At 36.9% G+C, this 25,576-nt stretch overlaps 1 protein-coding gene across 1 annotated transcript; it reads left to right on the top strand.

The window, feature by feature from the left end:
* The first annotated feature begins 162 nt into the window (after positions 1–162).
* LOC149565307 (uncharacterized) lies at positions 163–23,219 on the top strand. The gene is made up of 3 exons (XM_089816296.1): positions 163–924; positions 21,670–21,703; positions 22,104–23,219. The coding sequence occupies exons 1-3, from the start codon at positions 310–312 to the stop codon at positions 23,162–23,164; spliced, it is 1,710 nt and encodes a 569-aa protein (XP_089672422.1). The 5' UTR covers positions 163–309; the 3' UTR covers positions 23,165–23,219.
* The last annotated feature ends 2,357 nt before the right edge of the window (positions 23,220–25,576 follow it).

Genomic DNA, 25,576 nt, shown 5'->3' with positions numbered 1-25,576 from the left:
ATTATTATGATTTGAAGCTTAATATAAGAACTATTGAATTTTTTTTGACTTATAAATAATATAATATTGATATTGTATTAATAATATTATTATTTTATAAATATAATATTTATCAATTATTTATATATACAATCAGAACTATAAGCAAATTTTTAGCAAATCTCTATTCTATTTCACCCAAAACAGTTCGGCAAGAGCTCTTGTTAGACCACGTTACGGTCGAGTCTCTTTTCAAGTCTGGTAAGCTTCATCAATAAACCATAACCCCTGTTATAAGTTTGAATCTGACGCGCTTACAAGAGAAATCGAATGGAATGCGATGAAAATACACTGAGAGAGCTTGCCCACTCTATTACAGATCACCCACCTTCAGATTTCAGCGCAATCCTGCAATTCTTCGTATCTTCTTCTCGCTCAGATGTCCACAGAAAGAAGTTACCAGTCTCCCCATTTCTTAACTGTCTTTCCTCCCTCACTGAGGTCTCTAACCATGAGAAGACGGAATCCTATAAACTCACCTGCACGGTTTTAAAGGTACTAAGAAACCTCCACGCTGGAGAAATAAAAAACCAAACTTCCTTTATTTACGACGGGGGTTTAGGAATCACAGGTTCTCTTTCCAAACAATTAATATCACAGTACAGTCGTAACACTGGTTGTGAGGAAAATTCGTCATTGGAAGGTTCAGATGTTTGCCAGATGATTTTGCAGTTGCTGGGGAATGTTTGCTTGGCAGGAGAGGAGCAACAATCTGCAGTATGGCAGGCATTTTTTCCTCAAATGTTTGCAGGTTTTGCATCAATTCAAAATGATAAAATATATGAGCCTTTGTGTATGGTCATATGTACCTGTTGTAAGGACAGCCGGGGACGTCTCAAGGATATCTGTGGAAATGATGGATGCCCAATTTTCGCTGGTTCGCTGGCCTTTTGAAGACATCACAGGAAGGTATTGCCCTCTTTACTGAGCGTCTTTGATTAAATTTATCTGTTTTAGCCCACTTGCTCTTCCTTTTTACATCTTAATGAACTGTATTTCCTTGACATCATTTTTTTTTGGGAAAACTAGCTTCTCCTGCAATTTAGGGTTCTAATAAGCAGGGTATTAAAGTCAAAATTTAAATTCAATGTTTTTCCCCGTTTAATCATTTTTTCGGATCTACCTCTGTTATTCCAACAACAAAAAATCTATTTATATATAGCCTATACAACATTGATCCCTAAAATTATATGGAGCTGCCTGACCAGATACAGTTTAGCTTAATTCAGTAGCGTTGCCCTCATATTTTTTGACTAAGTTGCATCAGTATTCGGAGAGAATCTACGCAGTCCCCAAACTTGGAATGCTATGTTTTCTATATCTCTCCAAAAATATATTCAGAGATACACAGGGATTAATAGCAGAATTCGATGATTGATACCTGGAAAAGAATTAAGCTCAGCACGTAGTGGCATTTATATCAGTGTTACACCGGTGCAGGGCTGCGGCGTTGGGGGGTGTCGGGATGAGTTTTGGGTGCAGGAAAAAAAGGGCCTCAATTTGGGGACGGTGGGGGGGGAGAATTGCATAGTATATATATATGATTGAAAATGCAAATTATGAAATGACACTTCAATATATTATATAACATGCCAAATATAGTTGAATAGAGATGTTGGTAAACAGATTTGTCACTATAAAAATGGCCCAGCAGAGTGTATGTGGCAAACTGTTCACAACAGTTGGATAGGCTCTTGATATGTGGCCTTCCTCTGCGTTTAGAGTGGCAGCTCCCTTGTATGATATAATTTTGAAGTTTTTCAAATAAAGATGAAATCAAACTTTAAAAGATAAATAGAAAGCCATTGATGACGAATGCACCACACGAATTAAAGCTTTTCCGAATTGACTTAAAACCGCTAATAACAACAGTCAAGATTTACACTTGAGAACTATTACTAGCACAATGCTGATCCAAAGATTCATAAACATTTGCACAATACTGTAAGAATGCTCATTGCAAAGAGAATCAATATTTCTAACAATTTAGATTTGAAAGAAGAGAACTCAAATTGCACGTTCATTTATTTGCTTGCACCAAGAACACAAGAGGAATTTTTGATTACAAAGATAAAATTTGTACACACTTTCCAAATATTATCTTCTAATCAAAATTTAGCATAGTGTTCCCCTTTTCCAAAGTCCAAAAAGTCCCTTACAAAGCCAAAAATCACTCCTTTTATAGACATAGAGGTTAAGAACTACCCTTTCTTGGTTAATAACTACCTCCAAAATACGTAATTTTGGAGAGGTTAATTAACCTTGCTAAAATTAACTAGAGTGACTCTAGAGACAAACATTTTGAAAAGAGCGCTGAATACTTGATTTTGATGGTAGCCATTGGATCTTCTCCTTCAACAATGTGTAAATGGTAGGTTTTCAAGATCTTCGAGCAACCATTCACAATTAAAATCTGTGTCCTCTTCAGAACCTGGATTATAATCGTGATCCAGTGGAAGATTAGATGCAAATTCCAGTCCTTTTCCAAAGTCTATGTCTGCTTCTCTTATTGCTAACATGTTCTCATTTGATATTGTGTCTATAATATTCTCCATGCCTTGTGAAGCCAAAATGCTCTCATTGATTTTAGGAGTAATTTCAGCTATCATGCTTAATGTATTATTCTCTATACCTTTTGAAATCAGATTATTATTCTCCTCAGAATGGGTACAAGATGTCTACAATGGAAGTTGAGGTTCATCATCCACCATCTTCATCTCCATCTTTGTCTTCATCTTCATCTCTTGTTCTTTTATTTCAGCCATGTTTGCATTCTTCATAGCTTGCGAAATGATTTTTCCACCTCCACCTTCACTAGATTGTAACTTTGCTTCATTGGTACTTGTTGATGAATTGCTCTGTTCTGATTCAGTTGCTTTCATACCTCTAAGTTGACACCTCAGCATGTTGTCGCTAATATATCACCCTCTGTCGCACTCCATTTGAGGGATTCCTTTTTTATATTTTTCCACATGCTCCGAATGCCTGGGCATTGTCTTTTCTGAGGTATTGTGTAAGATAGTTCACGTGCTTTGTGTACGCTTTTATACCGTGCATGCATATCCGCCCATATGTCTTCCTTCATGAGCAAGGAGAATGAGAAGTGTGACTCATTTAACATTCTTGTCATTAGTTTAAGAAGAGCTATATTACGAACTAGATGGAGGCGATGGTCTTACTCATACGCTGTGCTCATCGCAATCAGTTGATGATATTTGGTTTGATCATATGAGTACACTAGTCTTGAATATATTCACTCCATCATTTTGCCAACTCTTTGAACCAATTAGTTACATTGAAGCCTTTCTATGGACACCGTGGGGAGGGAGAGCCGGAGGTCACCTGTGTGTTGGAGATTGAAGAATTGTGTCAAACAGTTCAGTCACATTCTAATTGCGTATTCCATCAAACAAGTCAGATCCACCGCCTTTCTTGCTGTTTCTACTTCGATGTTTATGCTCCTTTTAAATGTTTTGGATTAGAAATGAATCTCTCCTTTGCGCATTGAGTTTGAAAGACTTCAAATCATGTATTTAGACCAATTCATGAAATATGGTGACTACAGGAACCTTTTGTTAGATCACATATGTTGCATTTGCATTGAATGTTGCGGGTTGGGGGATGGAGGAAAGCTGCAGGCAAGTGGATTGAATCATTTAGAAATTTGAACCAATGGATTGTTGATTTCTTAGGCTTTTTAAATTTATTTGTATTAACACAATTCTCATTTACCATATTAAACACTCCTTATGCACAAACTCAAGTTATTGAATCAATGACATGGTGGGGATTGGGAGTTGTCCATGATCACCATGTTTATTTGCATATTTGAGTATTATCAAAGTAATATGTCAATGATCTGTTGCCAACCAAACTCACGAGAAGTATGTGTTAATCATCTCCTTCAATAATGTAATGTGTTGCAGGCTAAAACATCAAATTCATGGCAAAACTGGGTTGTTGACCTTCCTTAATCATGGTATATGCCGTGACTCCACATCTTCAAACTAGTGATTCCATACCTTCATGTCTGAAATGCATATTCCATCTTACATATGCTTTTGAGATGATCCTGCTTCTGATTCTTAACCTTTATCAGCTGGACAAAGAGGTTAAGATTTCAAAGTGAAACATGTATTTTGGACTCCGAACCTTAACCTTTTTAAAGGTTAAGAAGTTAAGGTTAATGGTTCGAATTACGTGTTTTAAAATTTTATCTTAACCTCTTTTTGATGGAGAGGTTAAGATTTCAAAGTGAAACACGTGTTTTGGACCCTGAACCTTAACCTTTTTAAAGGTTAATGGTTAAGATTTTGATTGAAATTACGTATTTTGGTTCCTTCCATTAACTTGTGACAACTTTTGATTTGGAAGCTGGATTTTAAAAATTTGAAGTGCTGGACGGAGCTGGGAACGAGCTAGAGATATTTGAAGGGCGAAATTTCTCAAAAAATCTGAGAGTAAGTGACCATTTTAATGCTTAAAATGAGGCATATTCTAAGAATAACCATAGCTCAAAAAGGTAGGAAGTGAGGCAATTTTGATATCTGTGCAACAAGAGAAAATTGAAATGCAATTCATAAACCTTAAGTTCAAACTTAAAACTTGAAACTTCATAACCATTACCAATGACCATTTAACTTAGTTCAAGATGCAAGATTCAAAATTCATTCTTCAAATACGAATATTGTGTATGATTATATCATAAAGATGCTCATGATGACAATGAGCCGAGTAGCATGAAATCGTGAAATGAAATAATGTATCATAGCCATATCAAATAATCAAAGTGATTATAATCAGCAAAATGACATAATGTCAATAATGAGAATGGAATCTCGAATCATCCCAAGTGCTCTCTATTCATCCCCTATACCAAAGTCTTCATCACTGGAACTACCAGACTCCTCGTGGGTAAGATCCCAATCCTCTAAAGGAACATCAACTAGCTCTACATTGGCTTTTTCTGCATCGTCATCCTCATCAATCTGAGTTGGATCCTCTGGCTCCACATCCCATTGTGATGTAGGGCTCTCCTTGTACTCGCGTATCTTGCGATCTTTGTGCTGCAAGAAACCATGTACAACAACAAACTTCTCTGCTCTCTTAGACGTAAGTCTATTCCTCTTAACAGAGTGGATGAAGCTATAGGTGGACTAGTTCCTCTTTGCAGTTGAGGAGCTAGACACCTAAGATAACAAAGTTGAAAGCTACAACTTACAAACAAACGTTCATACGTAACAAATGCGAAATGGTAAATCATTGAATCATAAATTAAAATCAGTAAAGTAAAACTCTTAAGATTATAAAGGGGTGGAATTACAAACTTGAGAAAGTAGTTGGATGGCTAGCAAGGTGATCTTTGACTTCTGTGACCCATGACATTTCCACCACAAAATGAGATTCTTTTGTGCCATAGTTTTGAGATTCACCTTTGCAATATCCGAGTATCCTACAAATTTACAACATAATATTAAAATAACTTAAATAAAGTTATAAGTAACAATTAACAGAACTTATAATTATAAAGAGTTTAGAGCATTGAATCAAGATTTAAGGATTACTTGAAAGACTAGCAAATTTGGACCACTCGGTGCGAATCTCGCTAATAGTCTCAATATCATACATCCTGGCAATGCATCAAAAGAACCCATTCTTCACCTCATCATCCTAAAGTGGTGCGACTCTACTAGGCCTAGGTATGTACCACTTTGGGTTCAATGCATAGGCAACCATGTGCAAAGGAGTGTTCAGCTTCTCCTACCTATGGAAAATGATAGGCTCAATGTGCTCCATATAGAATACTAGAGTGAGGTCTCTCTCATGCACAACAACCCTCATCTGCCCAAGCATGGAATCAATGCACTCATAAACCTCTCCAAGGCTAGGTGAATCTGCATCTTCATATCTGATCACTTGAAACACTGGAGTAATGGCGGGGACTATGCATTTTGCATCATTCCAAAACTGATCACTCTTCACTGTCTCCTTTACCCTCTTTCCTTGCTCTGTTATGGACTCAGGCCATCGATTCCATTCTTGTGTCATAACCATGAGTTGCAATGGCTCTTGCAACTCAATCACTCTTCAAGAGAATATAATATGATGCGTACCTGGTCTCAATTGGTTTAAGGAATTGCTTCTTTGCGAAGCTCTTGAAAAGTGCATGTGATGTATGGTGATTGTAGATAAACATTTGCACCTCTCTCCCATCATTAACCACCTGTCTAATCTAGTCAATTTTTCCCATGTCTTTGAGTTCATTGTTCATGGCATGCACACAACATGGAGTCCACCAAATATGCCTATAGGCTGCCTCAACAAGCCTCCTTGCAGCTTTGCACACGTGTTGCATTTGTCACAACTTGGACCACATTTTGTGGCCCAACCTCCTCAATGGCTTCCCTAAGCACATGAAACTTAAAATAAGCATCTTTACAATGCCTTGAACAATCAATTGCCTTCAAAAAGTATGGGCCCTTGATGCATGTAACCATAATGTTGATGAGTGGACAATGACTAATGTTTGTCCACCCATCCATGATAATGTTGCAGCCTGAATCCATCCAACATGCCTTCATCTGCTCCATCAAGATCCCAACCTTGTCATAGGCTCTATCTAACATTGTGGTCCTCAACTTGTGGTCCCCTGGTGGCACATATGATGGCTCTACCTCTTTTACTGCCATGGACATCATTCTCACAAAATAGGGAGATCGAGCCACGTGTAGGGATGATATTGGAAAAGAAGAAATCACCAGCGACATCATCTAACCGGTCCCTTGCACGCATGTTAAATAAATGAGCAATGGGGTTACTACTATGACGACTTGTAGTTGCTTTCCGTTTCCCCCTACTGTTATCCCTTGCTGAACTCTGTGTAGGTGAGGAAAATGATGGTGTAGGTGACATAGTCCCCGCTCTCTGATGCAAGATAGGAGTAGATGTATCTTGCTGCCCTTGTAACTGCTGTATACTCTGTACCTATTGCCTAGCAACCAAAGATTGAGGCACTGAGACTTCAATATCATTAGAAATGCCTCATAGTTTGTTCACTTCAATTTTGTATTTCACATTCTCAGTATTTGCCAAGAATATGCATGGGCTCACGCCATAACCAATCCAAAAAAAAAGGTGTGCATTAACTCTTGTAATGCTGCCAAACCATTCTGCACTACATATATTACACTTCCATTTACGTGTGCCACCACTTGTAGGTGTAGAGCATGTAATTTTCACAACAAACTGTTTTAGAGGGGACTTTGGATCATAAGGATCCCTAGCATACAGTGCCAAAATCTTTGAAGGGCAATCAATAGAAGGCACCTCTGGTGCAACATAAGGAGGCTCTTTTTCAAATTGACCGTCTACATGAGCCCCATGATCACTTCCCTCGTGCTCAGGCTCATAATTAGATGCACTTCCCTCATTAATTTCTTTGTCTTCTGCACTTTGGCCGGATCTAGATGTCATTTATAAAATTGCATTTTACAAAATGAAAGTAAAATTATAAAAATGATTATGAATCATGATACATTTCAGCCCAAGTAATCAATAAGTTACAAGTTATAACAAACTAGTTTCAGCCTACATAAAACTTTACTATTAGTATTTAATTTTAGCATTTACTATTTAAAAATATTATATATATAAAAAGGAAGCTAAATAGTAAATACGTTTCAGTATATTTTAAGAACAAAAATTAATATAGATAATAAAAATCATAGAACTATCAACTATCTACTATCAACAAGATTCAAGAATGAACCATACAAAAATTTAAAGCTGAAAGTAAAGCTAAATACAAAATAATAAATTGATTTCTAAAACCAAAAAAAATTGTAAAATAAAAAAAACCTACCTTGAACTTGACGAAGCACTTGCCAAATCAAATCTTCTTGCTCCTCTTGCTCCTCTTGGTCTTGCAATCCCTCACCCACTAAGCTCTCACAAACTCCTTCAAATTCTTTTGCTCACTTTGCTCCATGCTGCTCCAAAACAGTGAAAGGGTGAAATGAAAATGAGGTGTATTGGCCTTATCAAACCTTAAAATAGACCACATGGGACCCACACCCAGTTGGGGTTAGCTTGCTTTAAAAACAAATGCAAGAAAGTCTTTTTAAAAAAAAACTTTTTGCCCATTCTGCTGGCTGCACCCTGTGCGCACCTTAGTAGCACTCCGTGCACCACCACACCAGCGACACACCCACATCTCGCATCCCACCCAGGTGCTTGATCGATGCGGTTGAGGTGTGGCTGTGCTTTTCGGCCAATGAGGGTACTCAGGTGTGCAATGCACCCACACCAGGGACGTATGCACACCCGGTGCTTTGGGGTTTTGGCCTTGGTGCGTGCACCCCGGTTACACTGGTTTGCACCCGCGTTACACTGGTTTATATGCATAAATTAGTAAGATTTGTGGTGATAAGAACAAATACCTCTATTTAGATATCACTAATTGATGGATAGAAGAGCTATGATTTTTCGCACTTTACCTACCTATTATCTTTTTCGTGGAAGTTTGATAAACTAAACAAATCACAAGGCATTTCCCTGAAAGCTAATGAAATGCTCTTTTCCAGCAATCATGCTTTTATTCCCCATTTTCTCTATCCATCACAACTGCTAGTTATGGAACCTTTTGAGCATCAAGATATTTCTAGGGGCTTTCTTGTGCCCTAAAATTCTGTATCCCATTCCTTCCGAGTGTTGGAGTCTCTTGCACAATTCCCCGCGCTCAAAAGATTTTCAATCCCACCAAATTATGTCTCATGTACCAACATGATAGAAAAGCTAAGTAAATAGATTTGAATCACCTTGTAAATGGAAACATACAGAACGCATACATGCAGCTAGCAAAGCCATGAAGCGATATGAACTCAGCTCGACTGGTGCATTACTGATTTTCAGGTTAAATAAATGACTATCCAATGATCTATGACAACATTTATGCTGATATGATATTTAACTTTTGAGCTATTTTCCACCAAGTTTTAGAGACAGGGACGCCAGGGAACAGTGGGACGTGTTTCCGGTACATAGGTATTTTCAGGGCAATTTTAGGGGATGGCAAGGAACAGCTGTTCAAAAAATAAGGGGATTTTTTTAAAGTATGGAGAAATTTCAAATATTCATATCATAGCATCGATAAAGCATTCATCATAGACATTATAGAAGCTTAATACATCTACAAGGATCTAGAAAAGTGATTCATCACTGTAGAAACTTTCATTGTCAATTTGCATATGTATTATATTCTAATTATAACACAAAATGCCCAAAGACTCCAAGTTGCAACTGTGAAATGAGAAAAATGGTAGATGATAAACATGGAACTAAGAAAACATAATAATATATTGGTGTCTGTAATTAACAGATGGTAGGTCTAAGAGTCTTAATCAAGTAGATTTGATGTGTGTTAGTAAACAGGTTCGTCACTTTAAAGTCTATAAAAAATGTCCAACGGAAGAGTGGCAAACTGAATATAACAGTTGGATAGATCACATTAGGGGTGTGATCTTTCTCTGCATTTGGAGGGGCAGCTCCCTTGTATGATATGGGTATTTGGTATTTTGGGGTTTTAAAAGAGCAAACATATATGTGAAAGAGAAATGGGAAAGAAAGTAAGAAATATTCTATACTCAAAAAGATTCAACACATCTTCTTTTAGATACCAAAAAGAGGATAAGTTAAATCGATCCATATAAGACATTCAAGAAAGCAAGATTTATTGCCAATGAGTATACAATCATCAGTACTAACACTTGAGAACTCCTTTGAAGCACTTCCAAAATGTTCCTTTATTGCTTTGCTTGAAAACACCATTCAAGTTTCTTTACAATGTCTTTTTGTGAGAAAAGTATGGAACCCTTTTTACAATAAGTCTCTTCATATATATAGGAAATGAGTGGTATAACTACTTAACCACTTTGAATAACTGCCTAACCACTTTTCATAACTATGTGAGATAGCCAACTAACTACCTTTTGTAACTACTTGAGGTAACTAATTAACTACCTTTCGTTACTACTTGGTAGTTATTTGAAACAAATTTCCTAGAGTAACTGACTGAGACATTTCCAAAACTACTTGCTTGAAATAAGTTTTGAAGTTAGAATAACTACTTTTAGAAGAAGTTAGGATAAGCCTAACTTGTACAAAACATGGGTTCAAACAAAGCCTTTAGAAATAGACAAGAAAGAGAAGAAGACGAAGAACAAGTCATATGGGATATTTACAACTAGCCAAAAATATGACTTTTTTGCAACTCAAAATTCAAAAAACAATACACAATTCAACACACACTCTTTTTACCGATCCTTATCCTTTGCTGTTGAAATTTTGGAAGAAGAGCCTGGTGCTGAAAATTGCTCTGGCTGGAGAGGGGATCTTTTTGTGAATATCCTGCAAGCTTTAATGGTAGGGATAATCACCTTGCTTCTTGGAATGACGACAATGGTCATCCTTGCCTTCCAAGTCCTCAAACTTTTATGTATTCCGTGTAGCTCAAATTGGAGATCTTGCACCCAAGCTTCTGAAGCTCTGAGAAATTTAGAGATGTCAGACAACTTACCCATAGTATTATCACTCAAAGCTTCCATTGCCTGTAGCGTAAAAACTTTCCTGCATTATTTGAATATCTTCTAATATTGATGCTGTAGGATGAATGGTGGAGAGCTCATTTTGGATTTTGATTATTAATATATTACAATTAGCTGCCAATTTTTCTTGCTCAGCAGAAACCTGATTGATGATTATCAACTTCCATTCTATAGCTTTGAGCCAAGGGGCAGTGTAATTTTCGTTTGCATTTGGAAAAATATTTTCTGTAATCAAGGTGTTAATATCCATTCCTACCATTTCACTAAGGTCTTTCATGATATCTTTACATAACACCTCTTCTTTTCTGATGTTTCCTAGTTCTTTTTCAACCACTTGTTTTTTTATCTTTGCCTTATCATAGATAGTGTTAACTTTAGTAAGGAAGTGGGAGGCATGTGCTTTGATCCTATCCACCCATTTTCCGGTCTTCCTTCCATAGGACTGATATTTTTTATGAATGTTTTCAAGTGCCCGAGTATCAATCTCCCCTTGTGGTGCTGTGGTGCTAGACGAGTGATCAATACTCAATGGCAGAGTGGAAGTATCTGTGAGAGATTTCACATAAAGAGTAAGATATTCTAGTTGCTGCCTGTATCTTTCTTTTGCAAGTCTTTCTTTCTCTACCTTTTGTAGTAGGTTCTCAGCGACCACTTGGAAGTTCTATATATCTCCTTTGTGGAAGTTCTATATTCTAGTTGCTGCTTGTATCTTTCTTTTGCAAGTCTTTCTTTCTCTACCTTTTGTGGATGGCCTCAAGTTGAACCTTGTCGTAACAAAATGAGAAGGTGTTGCTTTCTCCACATTCTTCTCTGAGATAAGTTGCGCTATTTCAACACACATTCCCAGTTGTTGAGTCTGCTTTTAGCCTTGAAGCTACTTTTATTTTCTTTTGCTTCTCAGGTCTTTGAAATAAGTTCGAGACTGCGCTGAAATGAGGGATGATTAATTCCATCATTTTCCCTTTCCATTTTAAAACTCTGTTCTATCCTTGAAGAAGAAAAAGGTTGTGATGATTCTGGCACTTCATTTTTTTGAGTATTCTATTGCATTGATGGTGTAGAAATTATCCCTTCGTGAGCAACCTTTGAGGGAGGAGCCATTTCTGACAAGGGAGGAGGAGGAGCCTCTATGGTTAGATCTGGAGCCTTCAGTAGGATGGAATCCATTAGGACTGAGGGTGACATGGTATTCCTTCATTAATATCAGGATTATCCTGGATTTCAATTGGGCTTTTTCCCTTATACTTTTGTACAAATTCATTTTCCTTTTTCTTTGGTTTTGCCTTCTAACTCCTTGATTACTCTATATTTGAGAGCCTGATTGCATTTGGCATTTTGGGTGAAGCAGATGAGGAAGAACCACCTTGATGATCCGTTTTATTGGTTCCCAAAATCGTAGATTGGAAATCCAAGAGCTTGCCACTTCTCCTATAGGATTCTGCAATTAGTTCTGGCGAACGAACAAGAATACTTCTCGATTCTCCTGCACTTCAGGCTCCGCTACACCTAAGCAGGTAGACCTTCTCCTCGAATCTGATCACCGGGTTCAATTTGCTTTTCTAAAGCCAATTGAAGCTTTGGAATTCTCCGTCTGGCAAGGTCCTCGAACTCTATTAAAATGAAAACTGGATGCTGAGTGTTTGAATGTTTTGTATAAGGTTTGTTAATAATGAATTTGATGCTTGTAGGAAGGAAGTTATAGATTTTCTGACTTCAATAATAAAAAGACCAGTGCCTCTGCTCATCTGGGCAATAGAGTCAACTTCAGTAAATTTTCACGTACAACTTATAATGTTTTACACACTTTACTGCCAACAATTAAATAATCAAGATGCCACAGATCAAATATATACGCAATCTTAAATTAGTCTAGATTGAACTTTAACTCCTCTGGTAGGGAGAGAAACTGGACACAGATATGGAAACAATTTTATATTTCACAATATTTGTGATGATCAAATTTAAAATGCTAAATGACCATGTCCACTTATCCGACATTAAAATTGTATACAGAATTCCAAAAATAATTACAAAGAATGATTCATCTGCAGTTTAAATCTCCATGTCTTTAATAATAAACAAAGAACATTTTATTTTATTATTAAAATAAAATGATAGAATTTATATTAAAAAAGCCATATCAAGCTCCTTACCCCTCCATACAAAATAATATAAAATGCTTCTTCTTTGAGAATATGAATCTGAATGTTTTCGAATATGTTTCTTTCTTCAAAAATCAAATAAGTTTTATATCTTATCCTTTGTAAGATACGACTTTTCAAATTAAAAGTCATGTCCCATATCAGTATTCTCTAAGTTATATCAGCACCGCTTCATTCATAGTATTTTAATAAATTTAATTTACTTTTGATAAGTAATGATTTGAATATTATTCTATCGGTTGTTAATTTCATATATCTTTGCAACCCTTTTATTATAACTTCCTTTATTGTCGTCGAAGCCTATTAATCCTTTACTCAACACCCTTCAGATAATTATATTCTGGCAATGATTAAATAAGACATCTTTTGGTTTGTTTCATCCATTTCACGGCTGACTAGCTACTTGCATTGATTGCTCACCATCCAACAGGATTACTACTCTCAATTTTAATTATTTTGTTTGCATGTGAAACTGCTTCTTACACCATATATTCCTCCCTAGCAAACTACACATTTTCTGGCAATTATCGAATATTTGTTTCATTGCAACGAAGATCCTTGACAACGTCCGCCTGGTGATTCGAAGGCTATTCTATCTCTTTATTTCTATATTTGATGGCTCCTTATGATTCTCTTTCTAAAGACATGGTGTTATATCTTTCTTTGTTGATAAATTTATGTCTTTGTTCATCGTTCTGCATATAAATGTTCACGATACCTTTAGTCAATCTGTAGAAGCCTTCTGATTCAATCTTCCAATATTATCGGGCTCTCAACATTCGTTGCCATCACTTTCTATTGCTCTTTGTCAGCAATAGCACCTTTTGGTTGTAGCTTTTTCAGCTGGAGTCCTCATCAGATACTTCATGTCTTGTCTACTTGAGCATCGATTTCATGATTCATGTCTCTGTTATAGTCGTAAATGAAGATGAGTTAGCTGGAAATTATGGTATCCTCAGCTTTTTCTTTGGCAAAATAAGTACTGCATTACTATCATGAATCTCCCTATCCTTTTTGACTTACATTTGTTACATCTTTGCCCATCCATTCTGGGGAAGCCTTCAAATTCAAATCCTTATTGTTTTCAGTCTGTGACTGTATGGTCATGTCTTTCTAAAGGCAGCATTAATTTGAAACAAATAATGAAGTACAACTTTCTAAAGGGTCTGTTTCTATAACTTCCAAACCTCATGTTTCAATTATCATGGTCAATAATGGAGATTAAATTTTAGGCTCCATCACGTTCTTCTCCTTGGAGTTTCTTTGCTAGGTGGCGTTGTTGCTGTCATCTCGGTTATCTTCTTCCTAACCCAGGCTTCTGAACATTTGATTACCATCACAGTTCTTTCATTGATTTTTCTGGTTTCCGGATCTCTCCAATTAATATTTGGGAGATTCTGAGTCTGAATTTTTTCAAAATAGATTGGATCTACCATCCTCTTCTATGCCATCTATGATCAAGTCCATCTTGAAATCTCTCATGTGTTGCATTGTGAATTTTTATCATTCTCGCCTTCTGACCTCATATGCATCATTGCAGTCTTCCCAGTAATCTTCAATGTTAGAGAAATGCAAATAACCAAGGCTCAATTGGAGATGATCCCTCCCACATCTCTTACTATCAAAATGAAACCTCATTTTGTAACCAACAAGATCAATTTTGACCAGTTTTGTTTCGATATTTGATGCATCCAGCAAAGTCTTGAAGCAATAGTGGCCAAGAGTGATAGGAAAGGGGATACTGGTTTTCTTCTTGGTTGAACGCCTTTTATTTAAGTGCACTCACCTGTCGACAAACTACAATCAATATAAGTCTGTCATCCAAATATCTTGGTAGTTTGAGTGGATAGCCATTGAATGCCCCTATCAGCAAATAGGTGAACCTTGGAAATTGAGTAAAGAAACTACCATACTTTTGGATCAGTGCTGCTGCTTCCAGTGATGTTCTCTGTGCCAAATTACCCTGAAGCTTCTTCACTGTGAGCATGGTGAATGCATCATTCACTCTTCATAAATGTTTGTGGTTCTCCTCTAAGTCCAGCTTAGTGTAATATTTATGTGTGTGTTTTCTGACTGAGCGTTCCCCTAGTACTGAGTCTTGGCCAAGAGCTTGGGTAGGCAATAGCATATTACCAAATACAAAGATTGAAAATGTCAATTAGTTCTAAATTGAACTAGTTGATCATGCAAGCTATCACTAAAGAGACTGCCCCAGTAAGTAAATTGCTTCTCGGCTGAGATGATGATAATGAAGAGATACATCCATACTTCAAATTCAGAAGATTCTGTACTGCCCATTAATCGGTGAAGTAATATTATTAAGTTTGAAACATCACCAATGACAAGAGATTGATGAAGGGTTTTAGAAAGCTGAAACTTTCCACCCTTTGATACCTGTAGCCATTTCTTTGCCAAATTAATCAGACACTGAAGTATTGAAATGCATTCTGTTTACTGATATGCCTGTACTGCTTCCTGTATGGCAATCTAAGAACGATTCCCATAGAAATCCCATCAATTATAGACATCAAACGGACATCAATTGTTCTAATCTCTCTTGGTTCAGGATTATAGCCCTTCACGCTCTCGATCACCAAATCCACAATACAAAGACATGGAAATGTCAATTAGTTCCAAACGAACTAGTTGATGATGCGAGCTATCACTAAAGAGACTGCCCCAGTAAGTAAATTGCTTCTCGGCTGAGATGATGATAATGAAGAGATACATCCATACTTCAAATTCAGAAGATTCTGCACTGCCCATTAATTAGTGAAGTAATATTATTGAAGTTTGAAACATCACCAATGACGAGAGACTGATGAAGGGTTTTAGGAAGCTGAGACTTTCCACCCCTTGATACCTGTAGCCATTTCTTTGCCAAATTATTCAGACATTTACTCCTATTTTCACTGAAGTACTGAAATGCATTGTGTTTACTGATATGCCTGTACTGCTTCCTGTATGGCAATCCAAGAGCGATTCCCATAGAAATCCCATCAATTATAGACATCAAACAGTCATCAATTGTTCTAATCTCTCTGGGTTCAGGATTATAGCCCTTCATGCTCTCGATCACCAAATCTACACATTGAACTGCCACTAGAAAACCAGCTGCATGAGCTAACCTGTTTTCAACAGTTCTACTGGCTAATGCGGATGCATCTTCTTCTGTTATTGATCTCCAGAAATCTTTGAGGCTAACGCAACCTAGCTTTGTATGACAAATTTCTGGTTGAGAGGATTGTATCATTGGGGCATAATCATATCCCAGGTAGTTGTAGTTCGTGATGAAGATTCTTTGATATCATAAGCTGTTATGGTGTTAATGATCAATGCTGAAAATTACTGTCGGATCCATTGTTCAAACTGGGTTCTGGTTCTTGTCAAGGCTCATGCAACTTATTTCAGTTATGACAGGCAGGTGACTGTTATGGAGTTAATGATCGGTGCTGAAAATTATTGCGGGATCCACTTTTGAAAGTGCCTTCTGATTCTCGTCAAGGCTCATGCAACTTATTTCTAGTCCTGTTATGGGCAAAGCAATTATTTTAGGTTTCCTTGTGTCCACTTTATATGTATACAAGTTTGCAGAGATCTTAAACAGATATGTCACATGTATTCCTCAAGCATTGGACTAAGTCCCTCAGCTGAGCAGTCAATCGCCACAACATCTTCACTCATCAGAGATATGGAAAGCAAAACTTGCAATTTTGAAATAAAGATCCATGATTTATCCAATTTACTTTATGTCCACCTTCTCCCTCAAAATAACATCATTCGATCTGTAATTTCAATAGCTGACGACTATGTCACTATTTTGACTATTTGTTCAAGTCTCTCTTTGTAGCACATGTAGGGAGGAGTTGGCGAAAATTTGAAATGTGCCTCACATCCACTTGAATATTTGAGAGTATTCTGAATAGAAACCTTTTAAAAAGCGTGCATTGTTATGATCTCACAAGATATATTGCATGCATGTTGATTTGAATTTCATGGAAACTGATAAGGATGGATCATGGTGGCATGTGAAGAAGTTATGACAGGGAGGTGACTGACTGTGATAGTTTGCGAGCTTCGTCCACAACTTCAGACATGCCCATTGGAGAAATTTCCAAACTCATAATTATTTTCTATATCATTCCCAAATCTTTCTTGTCCAACCATTTTGTTGCAAATCTCGTTTTCCTCCAACATGTGCATTTCCAAATAAGGATTTATCTGCTTTAAATGCTTTGAGGAATGCCAAGAATGATAACTCAGGCAGAGAGGTGGCTGTTTATAACAAAGTGTGACAGTCTTTTATTCCACATATCACATGCATTTTTACCCAAGAGCTTTTGAGTCTACACTTGCTGCTACAGTTTGATGCTAGCTTTGTCTTTGCTTTGAGGAGTGTCTAAACCATTTTAATTGAGTCCAGATGTGGATACAAGGGATGCTGGCCATAACAGGCTATGAGCCTTATTCAACCCGCTTTGTGTCACTTTCCCAAAACTCACATATGAGAACCCATAATAGAGGAGGAATCATTCGGACAAATTTTCTGTGTATCACCCAACCAACATTGTACGTCACCCTATGAATGGAGGAGGCGGCTTTCTATACCAAGCCGTGCGCTTTAGTGAGCCTTCAAAAAGCTGCATGCATGGCATTTTCCTCCCACTCTCATAAGCTCAACAAAGCAATTTCAGCTATGATGTCTAGCCAAACCCTATAGCAGAAGAAGTGGCTTTCACATTGAAGGAGACGACATTGAGCATTTCAAACTTGCAGTTTACTCCCAAGAATGATAGCCGATCAGGTAATAAAGATAAAGAGAGTGGAGAAAACGGTTATGATATCTGTTTTTGAACACATCACTATGCATTTATCAGAGATTTCAATTTCTTTTGAACTTTTGAAAGTTTCCCATAAAGTGCTGCCACCTTTTCGGATCCTTTAACAACTTTTGAAGTCTGAAAGTTTCCAATAACATTCTCTCCACATGTCATGAATATCTTGAACATGCTGCCAATGTTGTCGCCAACTTCGCAATGCACGTCACCATCTTTTCAAATGCTTCTCATAGGGTATTTTAATCAGTTTTGCAAATTGTCAATAGTGCCCATAGGATTGGTGATTGGCTTTTTGAAAAAGTCATGCTAGTCTTTAAATTGCTTAATGAAAGTCAAATGACCTTTTTGAGCTGCCACCTCTCGTACATGTGTCGCCACCTTTACAATTATCGGCAATTAAGGCACCTTTGAATTTTTCATTGAACTAAACATGCTGATGGAAACCCCTTATTCATATGATGATTTGTCCCTTTCACTTTTGTTATCATATTTCAGGTCATCAGGCTTTTTAGCAATTATAACAACCTTTACAATTGGTGACTTTAATTGCATCATTGAGTTTGAATCGAACCTTTCAACAACTTTTGCAAGTTTTGGAACAAGCCGATGATACATTTATTTTGATCATCTTCCCATGCTTGGGGAACACCTAGGCGCTTCATCACATTTGATTGACACTTGAGAGGGATTTTAGAACTTTATTAAAATACTGATTGATTTCCCCTTCTTTCACCTTTAAAATATATATTTTGAATAAAATCACCAATCATGGGAGGGGAAAACAAACATTTTCCCTCTTTTGAATCATGAACTCATAATCACAAGGTGGCCATGATGGTATTTTAAATTCTATAAGATTCCATTTTCTTAGCACATTTGCTTGTGACATTCAATGCCTTTTGGGGACATAGTTGACCATGAATGTTTATGAGGCAATTGTTCAACCATACTTTTCACATCCTTGGTATACAAGGTGGACACTGGAGAATTTCATGCATGCATTGCACTAGGAGAAGAGCACACAATTATATTGGGGTGGGGGGGAGTGTTAATCAGTTTAATAACTACTTTTGCACTTTAAAACTTTTATCCACACAATAACTTCAAATATTGAAATAAACAATTATGCACATGCACAGAGTGACACAATGATATACGTGGGAACCCAAAGTGGGACAAAACTGTGGAAAAATAGTTGCTTTTATATAAACTTGTTCTTTTACAAAGATTTGTAGGCTCTGGCCTACTAGAGGCTCCAACCCCTATGTTTATGAGCACCAACTCACTAGGAGCTCTAACTCCAACACTTCATAGGTACCGGCCTACTGGAATTACCAACCCCGCTGCTGTCTTCATGAGCACCAACCAATTGCACAAATAACTGTTCTTCCACCTTGCTGATGTTGCTTGCTCAACTGATGATGGACAATTATATTTTATGAATTCTTCTTTAATTTGATACTTATTTCTGCATTTATTTATCTTTTATGTTTGCCTTAAATCTCCATAATATATAACACACTTCTTTAATCTCCTTTATTCTCTGCTTTTTATTCTCATTCTCTCCTCTACTCTATGATCTGCATTACACTCTTTTCACTCTTCAATACTTCTGTATATATATATCTATATTTAGCAGATTAAAAATATGATTATAGTTTATACACATTTTCCTGTACTGCTCTTCTTATTCATCTCTTACTCTTTCTCACATTTATTGTTGTGCTTTTATTTATTACATATCTGTATATCTTTTCAATGATCTTTTATTTCTTTTTCACACCCTTACACACTGCTCTGTTCTTTTCTCCACGTACTTTTTGAATTTTCTTCCTTGTCACTTTTTACCACTGCTTTTGTAAGCAATTCATTCTTTATTTATATCTTACTTATCAAAGAATGAACTTTCAAAATGAAAAGTCATTTCCCTTTATTCTTAAATGGCACGTTCTTTAGGAATTTGTATTTGATATTTTTAACACAATATTTGTTGGCTACAATATCTTAATCGCACTCTTTTACACTTATTAGTTTTAAGTCTGTTGGCACAAAATGAATTAATCCTTTCTTCTATTGGGCTCCTCTCTTTACGGTTCCTAATTTGTCATTTTATTAATTCTTCCATCCTTCTGATGTATGCACCTTTAAGCACATCGAACATATTAAAAAATTGCCTTAAGATTGATTATGTTATGCATCTTAGGCGGACTGTTAGAACCGACGACACCTCTGTATTTTCCCATCTTGATCCATTGGACTTATCGCCGCCTTCTACAGACTTCTTCTATATTGCTGCTTACAAACATATATCGTTGTCTTCATATCATACCTACCATGTTCAGGAATTTCTTTTCTGTATGTGTTCCTTGAGCATTTCCTATGTGCCGATCAATACCAATAAGTTTGACTTGGAGCATTTCCTATGTGTTGATCAATACCAATAAGTATGACTTGTCTTTGAATCTTTATCGCTGCTGTTGATATAAACTCCATCGGGATTTCTTGCAGACCTGTCTACAAGTTTGTGTCCATTTGAATCCTTGTTTCTGTCACTACTGTCACTCTTTCTCATTATTTACGACCAATATTGTAATTCCTGTTCATCATTTGATGGTATCAATATCCCTGCTGCTCACGTGATGATAATTGCAACTTAGCATCAACGGCTTTGATTGTATATGAGTTTTGAATGCTGAAACTATCTTTAATCTGTCGCTGTCATCTAAACAGATCCTATGTCCTGTGTGCGACTTCCTTAACACTGAAAATATATTGTTTATAAACATTTTAATACAACTGACCACTGTCTTATAGTCTTGGTCTTGATGCCATTGTCTGACTTTGCAAACTTGCTCTTTGTATGACTATAAATATGTATAATATTATAGTTATTTTCATTCACTTCGTAGGCTGTCGGCTAGATTCTTTTGGTCTTTGTCTATACTGTTAATATATTAAAATTAATGTATTTTTATTCATATGAACCTTGATTTAAGTGTTTTTCTTTCATGTATGTCTTCCATTATACTAGTCTTTAGTTTTGGTCATTTAATCTTCATATTTGGACATTCATCGAGTATTGTTTGTTGTTCGATCTTTATCTCATTTTGAGACATTGCTGCAGTATAATATGTGAAATCACACAGATCTCTTTAGGGTAATTACTTGGTGTTGATCACAAATCTGCCAGCACACTTCTATGTATCTACTTCATACATCTCTTCTCCATTCAGTTTTGTCAGTCTGAAACCTTTCAGCATTAAACTTCATTCCTTTCATTAGATCTTTAACATTGATGGTGTTTACACTTAGTTTGTCCATCTTGTATGTGTTCATTCTCAGAAGTTCCTTTGACATTAATGACAATTCTTTCATCACTAGGTGATCAAAACTTGTGAAATTTTCAAAGTCAGGACATCAATGAAGTCAGAGTGTACATTCATTGATGAATTCGGGATAATAAATGACAATGATTCTTGATTTGAAATTTTTTGGCCATGTTTGCAAAACAGAGTAACATTACCCCAACCTTCTCCTCCGGCTATCTCTGCTTCTCTTCCTGCTCCTCCTCCTTTGCAAATGTGAAAACAAAATTCTTTTCCTTCTTTTTGGTAATTTATGCTTCGATTAGGTTTTGGTATCATTTATGTGGTTTTGGTGTCTTTGTGGGCCTGCTCAGCCTTTTTTTTCAAATTAAATAATTTTGTTGTTTTTTCAAACTGCCTGTTCAAAAGTAGTCTGGGCATAGGGGACTATGAGTAAACCCTAGGACAGAGGGGACTCCTCGGACATACCCTTTCTGTCCCCTATGCGCCAGAACAATTACTGAAATTCTGGATAGATTGGGGATGGGCAGGGTACTTCTGAACAACGTCCTTGCTTCTTGGTACCATCCCTCAGGAATAGGGGTGCCAGCATATTGGATGCATCTTCACGGAGCACAACTTTTGATTCTTTCACAATTCCATTGTGTCCCTGGATATCCCTTCATGCATTGAGTAACTTTGGATATTGTGTATTATGTTGCAGGATTCGGTGTGTTTGTTTGGTTTATTGTCTCTGGGTTTGTCATATTGATGCCTTGAGATGATGTTTGGGGCTTTTGAGGCCTTTGGCAAGTCTGTCAAAAATGCTTCTACTGATTATTTTTCATATCATATCAGTTTTAATTTTATTTCTTTGCTTTTGTTATTCTTGTTTAAATTATGATTTTGTATCAATGAATAAAATATGGGTTATATTTTTATTTTTCTTTTCTTTTTTGATATCTTTCTTGGTTTGTTTTCTTATGGGGCAGATAACAAGGCTTTCTAGAAATATGGGGTGTTAAATAGTGTGTAAATATAATATATTAGTAATTTATGATGATTCAGATTTGATTTAGTAACTTCTCTAATTAGAGTTTTTTTAGCAGTTAGAATTGAAATATGATTTAATATGTTTTTGTTGTGCCTTGGATACAGTTGGGATCAAAGGCAATTGGCTGGAGCTCCTCCTTACAAAGATATGCTTTGTTGAACCAGTTTTTGTACAGTTATTTACTGGTTTAAGTTCAGCAGAAGTTTCTTCAGCCAGGGTTGGAGATGGAAGTGAAATCTTTTGTTCAGAACAGGCATATCTCTTATACATCATTGCCAATTTTGTGAATCACCAAATGGAAGAATTCTCACCGTTAGTGAATTCAAAGGAATGCAAATCTGTTGTGAGGGAATTTGTAACATTTATTGTGGGTATCGTACGGAATTCCAAGGGAAGCATCAATTTTAAATCTGTGAATCCTCCAACACTTCCAACTGGATCTCCTGCTATTGATGTCTTGGGCTATTCTTTAAATATACTCAAAGATATCTATGCATGTGAGGATTCTCCTTCCTCCTGTGCAGACATACACCAAAATCAAAATAATGGAAAATCATATCCGGAAAACTCTCTGGTTTCATCTGATCTTATACAACTGATGATAGGTATGCTTCAGGAGCTTGGTCCTCCTGAGGCTGTAAAGAAAGCCACAAGGCAAGAAAACACAGGAAGTTCAAATCCTTGCCCGACAGTTCCCAAAAAGTTTAAAGAAATGACATGCGAGACTCCTAGTAAAATCATGACAAGCACTTCAGCAGATATGTGTGAAGACTCTTGTTTGTTTCATGAAGGCGACAAAGAGAGGGCAGTTCATGCTCATCAAACAGGGGAATTGTGCCCTTATAAAGGTTATCGGCAAGACATAGTATCGGCCCTTACTAATGCCAGCTTTCGGAGAAAGCATGTCCAAGATCAGATTCGAGAATGTGGTGGTTTATTTATTATTTTGCAACATTGTGTAGTTGATCAGAAAAATCCATTCTTAAGAGAATGGGGTTTATGGGCTGTAAGAAATTTACTAGAAGACAATAGAGAGAACCAGCGAGAAGTTGCAGAGCTGGAGCTGCAAAATTCTGTAAATACATTGGCAATTGAAGAAATGGACCTGAGAGTAGAGATTGATCCAAATTCAAGAAAGCCAAGGCTCTTTAATTTAACTAACTAGTTTATAAATGTAGGGTACACTGCAAATATATGCAGTTGATACCTTGGTATAAGAAGAGTTTCAAAGCACTGGTCACATCTACATAGTCTTCTATGTGTGCTTTAACTGGGTATGTACCCAAAGAATTTGCATAAAATCTGAAAGATGTTTAAAATAAATCTGTTTCAGAGATGATGAAATAGATTCCTGTTGAGATTGGATAGTCTACAACTGTTAGCGCTTTATTTATTTTTCAAAATTTTAGAATGCATATATTTGCCTTGGTGTTTTTTCTTAAGATTGCTTACTACAATGACTTGTTAAGGTCCTCCTGGCCAAAATTTTCTGGAGGACCTATCAATCTGTGTTTACATGTTTAGATGATTGTTATGAAGCATTCATCTTTAACTTAGGGTCCCCAAGATTTGTTTGATTGTCTTGATAAAAGAATTCGTGTATTAGCTTATGACTACCTATAATTTTGTTGTTCCTTCCTAAGATCATTGTTGTTGGTAAATTCTATATTGTAGCCGACGGGTAGAATTGTATCTGAATGGATGCGTGACGGTTGAGTCACCCCTTCGGGAAAGTATATGTACATGGTCCAGAAGGGACTTTGAATCATAATTGTAAGCAGCAAAATAATTGTAATGTGCATATTGTGTATATGAATAAAATATTTGTTTTGTGTTATATCTTATTGTACCACATGCGATAAGTATCCTTTTATCTTATATGGTAAACATTTGGTGCCGTTGCCAGTTGAACTTGGAATGAAGGAAATGTTATGAAGATTAATGCCGAATTTGCTTAACAAGGATAGGAATAAGATAAAAGATAAGGATAAAATACGTACAACACAAGAAGTTTTAATTTTAGCACAACATACAGAATCCAGGCAGAAGCTTCAGCAAATTGCCAACGGGCACCGAGGGGGTGGAGCACAAATGGAGGGAGTGCATTCACTTAGTAGACCGAGGAGTGATGAGTAATTGCTCGAAGAGACTCAACAACGATTGAATTTGGTGGAAGAAATAAGGGAGGAGTTCCTTAACTTGTATGCGCCGAGGTAGCTCATCGAAACGGAAGGGAAGCAACTCGCATGACTTGAAGTGAGCAGGAGTGTGGAGTGAACTCTTTGTTCTTGATAGACCCAACGAATGGATATTGGCACGAAATCGAACTACTTCGCTTGAGGAAGATCTTCTTTCACTAGGTAATGTAGTTGTTGGAAGCAATGCAGTTGTGCAGAACAACGCGGGTGCTTAGAACAATGTGAGTGCTCAAAACAACGTGGGTGCTTAGAACAATGCGGGTACACAAGAAGTACCACAGAATCAAAAGAAAGTAGCAATGGTAGGACCCGAGGAGAAATTGTTGAAGTTTAATGGTGATAGAACAACAGATCCGATTAGACACTGCGAGACGTGTGAAACAATATGGACAATAAATGGTGTAACAGATGAGGATGATTGGGTTCAATAGTTTCCAGCAACCCTGCAAGGTGTGGCAATTGATTGGTTCGCGGATGCTGACTCTTAGAAATTGACTACATGGGCAAATGTTAGAAAAGAGTTCATAGCAGAGTTCCGACTGCTACGGGACGATAACGAAATTGTAGTAGAGATATACAACACAAAGCGAGGAAAGAATGAAATGGTCCATGCCTATGCAAGACGGCTGAAAGAGCTGGTTGGGAAGATGGAGAGTCAATCGACCGACAGATTGAAGAAATGATGGTTTGTTGAGGGGATATGACCGGCTTTGAAGAAGAAAATGAAGATTGTACTTCTAGCATCGTACACAGATGCATATAATTGGGGGATGGATTTGGAGAGCAAATAAAAAACAAGCAAGAAGAAGCACAAATCCTCGAATTTAGACTATTCATCATCCGAAAGTAGCAACAATGATGAAGAATCAAGCAAGAAAGCTCGAGCATTATAGAAGGATATGCTATGGACGATGAAAGAATTTAAAAATTTGAAAAAGAATCTTGACTCGGTGAAGGGGGAATTGTGGTGTACAAAATGTAATGAGGAAGGCCACACAAAGGGCTCATGCCCGAAGAAATAATTTTGTGATATTTGCCAGGTTGTGAGACATTCCATAAAGGAGTGCTTGTTTAATATGAAGTCAAAAGGACACCAACAAGTATTACTGGTGCAAGAAGTGTTTGCCAAAACAAACATAGACAACGATGCAACCTCAGGGGGTTATCGCAACAATAATCGATGCGGAATGGGCAGTAATAATAATAACAATAATAACGATAATAACAATGGAGTCCAGAGTCAGATACAATACGATGCAAGTGGACATCCAATGATACAGTGCTGTGCGTGCAACCTCTGGGGGCACTTAGCCAGAGATTGTACCAAGGAGACGTCATAACTATTATGCAGATAGTGTGGTTCGGGAGACCATGAAGAT

This window comes from Cupressus sempervirens, chromosome 3, assembly GCF_028749045.1.
Source record: "Cupressus sempervirens isolate cs-2001-9-10 chromosome 3, ASM2874904v1, whole genome shotgun sequence".
Lineage (NCBI taxonomy): Eukaryota > Viridiplantae > Streptophyta > Pinopsida > Cupressales > Cupressaceae > Cupressus > Cupressus sempervirens.
Note: the sequence above shows the minus strand (reverse complement) of the source record. Positions and strands in the feature narration are given on the sequence as shown.